General features: G+C 40.7%; 1 protein-coding gene across 4 annotated transcripts in view; it reads right to left on the bottom strand.

Annotated features, from left to right (window-relative positions):
- Positions 1-10,854, bottom strand: part of Fkbp15 (FK506 binding protein 15) — a 69,509-nt gene that overhangs the window by 31,828 nt on the left and 26,827 nt on the right. For all 4 annotated transcript variants that reach the window (XM_005352634.3, XM_026782095.1, XM_013348231.2 and 1 more), the window contains exons 5-11: positions 8,696-8,770; positions 8,308-8,406; positions 6,176-6,325; positions 5,020-5,088; positions 3,975-4,121; positions 1,136-1,275; positions 663-720 (exon numbers count right to left, since the gene is read on the bottom strand). In XM_005352634.3, the coding sequence (XP_005352691.1) occupies positions 663-720; positions 1,136-1,275; positions 3,975-4,121; positions 5,020-5,088; positions 6,176-6,325; positions 8,308-8,406; positions 8,696-8,770 (738 nt within the window). The remainder of the gene's footprint in view (positions 1-662; positions 721-1,135; positions 1,276-3,974; positions 4,122-5,019; positions 5,089-6,175; positions 6,326-8,307; positions 8,407-8,695; positions 8,771-10,854) is intronic.

The following is a 10,854-nucleotide window of genomic DNA, read 5'->3' as shown; positions in this document are numbered from 1 at the left end:
CACGCACACACACTTTCTTTGGTGGTAGTGGCAGTTACAGAATTTTTGTCCAAGATAAAATACATATAACATAAAATTATACTAGTGTAATATAAACAATGCATATTAAGCACTTATGTCAATATAATACTGAAAACTCAGCAAGTGTTCATTTCCTTATGTCAATTTACATATGAAGAAATAAACCTGCTTAGAGTGAGTTCTTCAAGGTCACACAGAATAAGAACAGAGAAAGCCAAGGGTTATCCTCTGATCCATTTCTAGTGGAATACATGGCATCTCTAAGATGGAGTTGCACTTCACTGGTGGGGTTCACACCAGTCTCCTAGCAACACCACAACTACTGCGCATTAAAAGTGGCTTTGGGCAGGCTCTGCGCTCTGGGCTCTAGAGCATCTTCAATCCTCACAAGAACTGTAAAGGGGGGCTGTGAAAATTATTTCCACCGCAACAATAAAGAAACTGAGGATTTGGAAAGTTAGATCATTTTCTCAGAACTACTGATGTAAAAGCACAAGCTAATGTCTACTGGCTGATTTCCAAGTAGGAAGAAAAGAATATTGTAATAATTAATTTCTATCTTAAGTCAGTGGCTCTCAAACCAGATACTAGACACATAAAACCAAGCACTCCAGGGCTCAGGGGTACAGAATTGTACTTACTGCATTTAAAGTAGGCTGTTCACTGAGAGAGTTAGATTTGGAACAAAGAGTTGGCTCCCTGAAATGAAATAAAACATCCTAATACAAAATCTATAATCACAAACCCAAATTAAGATGGCTTAAAAACATTGCTTTTGAAATGTTCAACTGAATAGCTAAAACAGAATTTTAACTCCTCTTTATTTGTATAGTCTTTGAAGGCAACCAAAGCTGAGCAATCTTTCAAATTCATTCTGCTTTCTCATTCTGTCTTCATGCCCTTTGCCCAGCTTTCCCCCAGAGTTCTGCAGATATTCTCACAGCACTCTCACAGACTGTTAATCCATTGTCAGAAGAACTGATGCAGCATTTTCCCATTTTCCTGATCCTGTTTATTTTTTTCTCCAATTATGTAAAATTGACTGCAGTTTCAAACTGTATCTCAGGAACCAGGCTGAAGAATACTAGAGCTTGCCATGGCCCTAATGTCTTACCCAGATTTGAGAGGCAGTGGTGTGGGTGTCACAACAGTGTCACCTGAGAGGCTGTCAGCAGTAGGTATGGGTGAGGGTGCTGCAGAGTCCCTGGAGCTCACACTGTGGCCATCAGAGCCAAAATCTCTAGCCAACTTCACCTGGGGTGAAACAGAATGTACAGGCTTACCCTTCAATATGCAGAAGACAAAGGAAATGGTTAGTTACAATCTGTGTGTATGAATGAGGGCAAAGGTGCTTTTACAAATGGGGCTATAGCTTTGTGGCTGTTCTGCTTACACATTAATGCACTTCCATGTCACTAAATATTTATCTTCATTGCTTTCAGCTACTGAAAAGTTTGTCTAACTTAGAGATCATGCTCTTTCTTGCTATGATCTACAAGGTAAAGTCTCTAAAGGATTTTTGAAACAGAAGTCATAAATATACATGCTATTATAAAAACCTATTTCACTTAAATAGATGACTTATTTCTGTCACAAATAATATGCTTTAATGTCTAGCTCTATGTCTAGATCTTTGCATATAATCTTAGATATTTCCTGAGTACAAATTCCTGTAAGTTAAATTATTGGATAAAAGGTATACTCCTGGGCCCGGAAGATTACTAAGTGGGTAAAAGCACTACCCATTAAGACCGACAACTTGAATTTGATTTTCATACTCCAGAGTGGAGAGAACGGATTCCTGTAAGCTGTCCTCCGCCCCTCACATGCACGTTATAGCACACACACACACACACACACACACACACACACACACACACACACACACAGAGTAAATGTTTTTAAAGAGTATGCTCACATTTTAAAAAGTTTTGCATAAATTATTAAATCACTTTTGTAAAATCTGAACTGGTCCACAGGCACAGCAGTCTATAAACCTTTCTCGACTCCTTAACATGCTAGGTAAGGGTTATCATTATCAGTTTTGTCAACTTAATATGCTTGTCAGGCTCCAATTGTTTGTTTAAAAATACATTTTTATTTTTAAATTATGCATAGATGAGTGTGCCTGCATGACTTTATGTGCAGCACTTGCACACAGTTACTGCTAAGGCCAGCAGTAACTGACGAATCCTCTGGAGTTACAGGCTGTTATGAGCTGCTAATGTGAGTGCTGGAACTGAACCCGCATCCTCTGGGAAAGCAGGAAGTGCTCCTAACTACTGAACCATCTCTCCAGACCTCCTTTTTCTTTCTTTTTTTTTTTTTTCCCAACTCAAGGTCCTCTTGGCTTTTTGTCCAATCAGCATTTAAAATATTAGATATGACAAGGCATTTTTAAGTGACGTCTATTTAGTAGACCCTCTCTCCTCATCTCCCTCCTCCTTACCCCGTTCCCCTTCACTTTCCCTCCCCGGTCTCTCGTCCACTCTCCAGCATGCTTTTTCTAATTTCTCTCTCTCGCTCTCTGAGACAGAGTCTCACTGTGCAGCTCTGATTGTCCTGGAACTCACTCTATAGACCAGGCTGGACTCAAACTCACAGAGATCCACCTGCTTCTGCTTCTCAAATGCTGAGACCAATGGCATGTGCCACTATGCTCAGTTTTAATTTCTTGATTACTGGTAAAGTAGAAAACTTTTGGTTACATTTACAAGTCAGTATTAACAGTTTTAAACTAGTTTGTTGTTTGTCATTACCCATAATTTATTTCCCCAAGCTCAAAGAAAAATCTATAAGATGTTTAAAAATAAAAAAGGCAGCTGGGGGACATGTGGAAAGAAGATTAGATTGGCCCAGCAAAGAGAAAGGCCTCCCGTCAGGAGGGCCACCTACATATAGTCATCCTATGTATTATTTGTACTATATTTTATAGTTTATAGTCACCAGCACACCATTTAAACATAACAATAACAAGGTCACTTGGGAGAAGGAACTATAAAATAACCAAATTTTTAGTATAGAAATTATAGATATTCAAAGACAGAGTCTCACTGTGTGACCCTGGCTGGTCTGAAACTCATTAGTAGATAAGTTTGGCCACAAACAACTCACTAAGATCTGACAGCTTTAATCCCAAATGTTGGATTAAAGATATGCACCACCACATCTGGCTGACAAGATTTTTTTTTTTTTTTTTGGTTTTTCGAGACAGGGTTTCTTCTTTTTTTTTTAATTATTTATTTATTATGTAGACAGTGTTCCGTCTGTATGTATGCTTGATGGCCAGAAGAGGGCACCAGATCTCATTACAGATGGCTGTGAGCCACCATGTGGTTGCTGGGAATTGAACTCAGGACCTCTGGAAGAGCAGTCAGTGCTCTCAACCTCTAAGCCATCTCTCCAGCCCAAGACAGGGTTTCTTTGTGTAACATTCCTGGCTGTTTTGGAACTGACTTTGTAGATCAGGCTGGCCTCAAACTCACTGAGATCCACCACCTGCCTCTGCCTCTCAAGTGCTAGAATTAAAGGTGTGTGCCACCACCACCTGGCAGCTGTCAAGACTTTTACACACTAAAAAAAGACAAGACAATGAACTCCAAGTCCATTCTCAAAGAAAGCATTCTCAAAGAAAGCACTCAAGATTTCTTCTAAAGCTTTCAGAAATTCCTATGAACACATGACTATATATATATATATATATATATATATATCTTATGTATGTGTTTATATATACATATATGCAAATATGACTATGTATACAAATACATATGGTCATTATTAACACTCACCACCTACCAGCATGTCCATGTAGGTTCTGAGAACTGAACTCAGACCTCATGCCTGAAGGTAAGGATTTAACAAACCTCCCTACCCTGCCATTTTTATTTTTAAAAAGCAATCTGTATCTTCATATCTGATTTACAAGCGTAACACAGGTCAGTTTCACTTACCCGCCTAACTTCTACCTCAAACACCAAGATTGAGTCTGTTGGCTGGGTCCAGCCTATCACTCCTTCAGAGCCAGCAGCACAGGCTGAAGGAATGATAATTAACCGTTTTCCTCCTTTCTTCATGCCCAATAGTCCATCCTCTAAGCCCTATAGAAACCAGAAGTGGGGAAAAACTCATCAGACAAAAAGAACATGCACACAAACACATAAACTTACACATATACACCACACACGCAATAAAAAAACTAAAAAAAGGAATAAAAGCTAGCATATCTGGAGTTGGGCGAACATTTAAATGCTGGGGGGCAGAAGTAAATACTATTAAAAGAATGGAAGCTAACACATATTAATCACATCTTTCCATGTGCTATGATTAAGAATTTCACCTGCTTATTTAATTCCATCTGCTTGTTTAATTCATGATTGCTGGCATAGCCTTCACTTAAGTAAGAAAAGAGAGTTTTGGAGGTTCAATAGCTGCATTAAAGACCACACACTCAGTAGGTATAAAGCTGATGCTGGACATGAGATGTGTCTAACTTCAAGGAGTATGCTTTAACTAGTTAATAGAAAAAGTCTCTAAAGAATTTGGAGGGAACAGGCATAGGCAATGAAGAGAAAAAAACCTTTTGCACATGGATGAATAGACCCAGCACATTCCCAACACCATGACACTGATCATACGCTAAAATACTCATTGATAAGCAAAATTCCCAACTCAAATCATAGTGGCGCTCCTCAGGCTACACCAAATCAAACAGATGAGAAGCGAGCATTATGGCAGTTGCTGGAAGAAACAGTGCCACCTCTCCATTAGGCTGTGGGAACAATGGAATAATTTCATCATAGCCTTAGGAGGAAAAAGAAAGGAGGATCCAAGAAAACAAATGCACTCATCTTCAGTATAAGAAACAAACATTTCTCCATTGTCAACAGTGTAGAAAACACCTTCCTACCCTTCAAACAAGCATTTCCAGATTCTAGAGGTTAAGGACAGGTTAGGCATACTACAACATTTAAGCTAAATTCCAAAACAGGCTTTTACCTTGACTACTTTTCCTGATCCCAATTTCAGGCGAAGTGGTTTATCTTTGTTAGCAGTAGAGTCAAAAACCTGTCATTTGGTAAAATAAATAAAGTCAAGTCAGTTTCAAAAACAATAATAATCATGATAATCAACTAACAGGAAATGACAGGTATAATAATGGGCACATAGCTTCTGAGGAAATTAAAAAGATAGGACTACATTATGGTTGGAGGTTATCACAACGAATGTCCCAGGAACAAGGATTTACCAAACTGGAGAGCAGCACACTTCTGGCACCATCAGCTGAGCACCTTTTCATCTATAACAAATGTTTTCATTTGGTGCTGATACAGTCCTGCCAGGAAGTTGGGATGAGGATTACTAACCTCCTTGTATGGGAAAACTAAGAGTTTAACAGATTTGGTCCAGGTCAAACCGGGATACAACTGGACTTAATCAGCTCACCATCCTTTTTTGATACAGGTTTTTACTATGTAGCCCCGGATGGCCTGGAATTCACTATGTAGACCGGGCAGGCCCCAAACTCATAGAGATCTGCCTGCACCTGCCTTCCAAGTGCTGGAATTAAACATTGATGCCACTATGGCCCACACATTCACACTTCTTAAGTCATACAATTCTTTCTGTCTTTTGAGAATTTAGTATTAAAAACAAACTTTTCAACATATTTACAGTGTCTGTTAAAAAGGAAATGGTAGCTAGACACAGTGGTGTGATTTTAATCCCAGAACTCTGGGGAGAGGGCAGAGACAGGCAGATCTCTGTGAACTCCAGGCCAGCCTGATCTACCTAGCAAGATCCAGGCCATCCAGGGCTACATAGTGAGCCTTTTTTAAGAAGAAAAAGAAATATGGTGAGAAGTTTTAAAAATAAGATCTATTTCTTAAAGATATATTCAGGTTTAAAAGTGGTAGTGAGGACAAGATACACACATCAGTTATCCTTGGGAAACTGTGTCCCTCCTAGATAGACATGAGGTGGGTGTGGGGAACTGAGCACATCTGCACAGGAGCTTTTCATGAATGTGCCCCAAAGCAGTTTTGAACACGGATCCAGCCCTCACAAAGGTTCTACTGATCAGAGTTCACTTTCCATTGCACATGGAAGGTCGCAGGCCACTTACACAGAAAGAATTTGGGAAATAAAGTCTTACCTGGCCCAGCACCTGATTCTGAAGGAGCCAGCCTATATAGGTTACTTCCAAAGAATCTCCAATGTCTACTGCAGGACCCTCTGCTGCAACCAGATCCTGACACAGCACTGCATCCAAGGAAGAATGGCTATTGCACTTGGCCACACACACCTGCAAGGTCAAAATCAGAGCACCATCAGCTTGGTTTAAGCTTCATACATACCCATTCAATCACCACTAATATTCTTCCTCAAACAACTGCATACTAACAAACAGGTAACAAGTTTAGAAGTAAGCCATTCCAAAGTTAGTAATCTGGCCAGGAATCAAGGTGCCTAAGAAGACAGCATTGGAGTCAGGATATCTGGGTACAGATCCAGGCATTGCCAGTTCTTAATTCTGACCTACAGCAATTAACTTAATCTCCACATATCTATCTACCCATTCCCACTTGCAAAATGAAGAAGAGCTTTGCAAATCGTATAGGGTGGCTATGAAAACTAGACAGGCCAATTCAAACAAAGTGCTTAGCAATGTGCCTAGGAAATAAAAGTAAGTATACAGAGGCTCTGATCTCATGACCTAATAATCAACTCCCAAAGACCTAACCTCCTCCTATCATCACCTCAGTGATTAGATTTCAATAATCTCCTAGGGAAAGGCACATTCAAACCATAACAGAGAACATCCATATTACAAGCGTCCTAAATAATTTTTTTTTTTTGGTTTATTCGAGACAGGGTTTTTCTGTAGCTTTGGAGCCTGTCCTGGAACTAGCTCTTGTAGACCAGGCTGGCCTCGAACTCACAAAGATCCGCCTGTCTCTGCCTCCCGAGTGCTGGGATTAAAGGCGTGCGCCACCACCGCCTGGCCTAAATAATTTTTCATGAGGTGGAAAGATAAAATACAGGAAATGTAGAACTCTTGAAGGAATACACATACTTACACTTATTATACACATTTAAAAAGCAATATAATGTGTTAATATGTGTTACTCTGGGTTGATGTAGGATAGTCTTTCTGTATGCTGTGAATATGTGTTGCTCCCATTGGTTGGTAAATAAAGCTGCTTTGGCCTATGACAAGGCAGGATAGAGCCAGGCAGGAAATCCAAGCAGAGATACAGGAGAAGAAGGGCAGAGTCTGGGAGACTGAAGCAGCAGCTGAAGAATCGAGATGCTAGAGCACTGGTAAGCCATCGGCCATGTGGCAATACACAGAACAGATATGGATTAATTTAAAGATAAGGGCTAGCCAGTAATAAACCAACCATTTATAATTAATATAAGCCTCTGAGTGATCATTTTAAAAAATGGCTGTAGGAACAGAGAAACAGTTGGGTCCTTACACTGGATAGCAAAGCCATGAGTGTGTGTGTGTGTTATATGCTTGGTGGGGGGGTACACAGATTCTAAGGGCACCACCACTCTTAACTTTCTCTTTGTTACACAGTTCTAGGGAGAGAACTCAAGTCCTCATGCTTACATGACAAGCACTTTACCAAGTAGCCCTTAAATGATTTTTTAGATGCTTTTCTACAATGAGTTTTTAAAATTTCAAGTCTTTTGAAATGCTACTTTTACGGGTACCATGTATTTTTAAGAAAATTGTGTAGCAAAAAAAGGTAAGGATTTTTGCATGTATAGATGTGTGTGGTATGTGTATACATGTGTTCACATGTGTGGACACATGGATGTGAGGCTGCATGTGTCTGGAGGTCAGAGATTAATGTTAGATGTCTCCCTTGATAGCTATAATTACTGAGACAGGGTCTCTGGCTGAACCCACAGCCCCCTGTTCTGTTAGTCTAACCCACCAGTTTGCTCTGGGAATCCACCTCTGCCACACTCGTCTGCCACTTATTTGAGTGCTGGGATGTGAACTCTGGTCCTTACACTTGCACAGCAACAAGTATTTTAACACCTGACCATTGCTCTAGTATAGCAAAAAACTGTTTAATCAAATAAGCTTATATTTCTCCATTTTTCCCTTTAAACATTTCCTCAGGCAATTTCAGTAAAAACTTCTATTCTTTTCCTACAACACAGTAAGTTTAGTGGGTTCTTTACCTTGTCATTGATAACACAGAGCAGTAATGGTTTTGCCATAACGTAAGTAAGGAAGACTCCAAACAAAGAGGAAGAAGATGTTACCTGCTTATTGAACGCCACAGCAGCCTTCTCTGACTCAAACATGATAGACCAGTTTTGTCTCTGGTCATCATAAAAGGTGCTATAGTTATTGGACCGAACCTAGAAAAAGAAAAAAGTGTGGGTAATTCAAGCAGAGCAGCACATGGGTAACTCGACTATCGCAGCTCACAGAGCACGACTGACTCAGGGACTCGGAGAGGTAGGAAGGACCCCTCCCTCCCCAGCCTCCCATTAGTCCACGTTCCCAAAAGGAGCCAGGAGACCTTTTTGAAAGGTTGCTTACTGATGTCCAGGTCTGAGCAGAGGATCTTTTCCTACCAGGAATATTTAGGGCCATCTTTCCCACAAACCTAAAGGGGCTAGTGACTCCAGCATGAGGGGCTCTTACCGTCAGTTCAAAGTTGAGATGAATTGTAGCAACAGTCACTGGCTGCTGCTGACTGATGTAAAGAAGAACCCTATACTGTAATCAATGGACAGAAAAAGAAAGCAGATGTAAGACATGAGGCTACTGTTCAGTCTGGGAATACGATTCTTCACTGCCCACTTTAACTCTTGTCATTCTGGCCTCACTCTAACCATAATTAACAATAGCTTTATTTTGTTGGCATTTCCATTCGTGTGAGGGGTAACTAAGAGATGGTGCCTGGATGTTTTACAGAAGATACAAGCTAGATTGGGTGGTGCGTGCCTGTAACCCCAGCACTTGGGAGGCTGACGCAGGAGGACTGCCATGAGTTTGAATTCAATATGAACTTCAGAATGAAACTCTGTCTCAAAAAACAAACAAAAAACACCAATCAGCCACCACCACCCACAAGAAAAATCTTCTAAACTTGAGGGAGAAATCACATAAATGATATGTGTGTGAATTTCACATGTATATGTGCCCATGTGGAATCAGCCAGATTGAGAAAAGACCAACGTTTCCTACATCCTAATAGCTTCCTCTGCCCCTTCCTATCATAATCTCTCCCTACCCCAGAGAACCACTACTATGACTCGGTCACAGGTCAATTTCACTATAGTTAAATCACTATAAATGATTCTAGATCTTGATTTTTGTCCTGCTTTTTAACATAGACTCGAGCCCTGTTACTTAACAATACTTGGTTCTCTATCGTGCATCACTATTATTCTATATGAATACACCTCAGCTTATTTCCAAACACTTGGTTCTCTATCATGCATCACTATTATTCTGTATGAATACACCTCAGCTTATTTACTCACTCTCATTCAGGCTGTGTCCAGTTGGAAACCATTATGGACAGAGCATCTGTGAACTTTCTCCATGTTTTCTAGAGGACATGGACATATACCTCCTTCTACCTAATGAACTTCTTTCCAAGTTTCTCATAGTAACAGTGCACTGATAATGGATTCTCTCAACTTTTGTTTGTTTGCAAATTTATTTTGTCCTTATTTCTTACTGGTATTTTTCTTGGTATAGGACTAAACACAGAAAGTCAGGATTATAGCAAGAACTACAGCATGTACTTAGAAAGATCATGGGTAAGAAAAACCATGGATGGGAAACCTCAGTGGAACTCTGAAGCACAGCTTACTTCAATACTGAGGGGACTTAAGAGATGAGTGAACAGCCACAAGGCAGAATGCCCCACTCTCTAGGACCTCTCAGATGGGACAAAATCCCAGGCCCCTCCCCCAACTCCCTCGGCTTTTCTAGCCAGCAAGCAGGTAAAAAAAAAAAAAACAATAAAATCTTGAATTTTGCATGTAAATGGATGGAATTAGAAAACACTATCCCGAGTGAGATAACCCAGACCCAAAAAGACGAATATGGTATGTACTCACTCCTAAGAGGATACTAGTCATAAACAAAGAATATTGAGCCTATAGTTCATGAACCTAGAGAAGCTAAGTACTAAGGTGAACCCAAAGTAAAATATATATAGACCCACCTTGAAATTGGAAATGGACAGGATTGACTGGCAGGGTTGGGAGCATGGGGGTTTGGGGAGAGGGAAGAGGAGAGGGTAGGAGGAGAAGAGAAGGGGAGAGGAGAACTTGAGGAAATGGGATGGTCAATATGGAAGAAGAACAGGGATGAGAGCAAGGAGAGAGATATCTTGATTGAGGGAGCCATTTTAGGGTTAGTAGAAACCTGGCTCTAGAAAAATTCCCAAGAATGCAAAAGGATGACCCCACCTATGACCCTGGGCAATAGAGGAGAGGAGGCCAATCTTGACTTGCCCTGTAATCAGACTGATGATTATCTTAAATATCACCATAGAACCTTCATCCAGCAACTGATGGAGGCAGAGGCAGAGACCCACATCAGAGCACTGGACTGAGCTCCCAAAGTCCAGTTAAGAATGGAAGGAACGGTGGCGGAGAGGCACCACAATCAGGAAGAGGCTTTGGGGGACCAGACGCAAGCAGCGGGGACCAACATAAAGGCAGATGCAAGCGGCGGGGACGGGCGTGCAATAAGGAGAGCAGATCACCCTACTACAATTAAAGCAAAGAGGTAGGCCTTTTGTTGGCGAGGTCACTGGCAAATGGGGAGCCTAGTCCTGTCCT

This window comes from Microtus ochrogaster, chromosome 10, assembly GCF_000317375.1.
Source record: "Microtus ochrogaster isolate Prairie Vole_2 chromosome 10, MicOch1.0, whole genome shotgun sequence".
Lineage (NCBI taxonomy): Eukaryota > Metazoa > Chordata > Mammalia > Rodentia > Cricetidae > Microtus > Microtus ochrogaster.
Note: the sequence above shows the minus strand (reverse complement) of the source record. Positions and strands in the feature narration are given on the sequence as shown.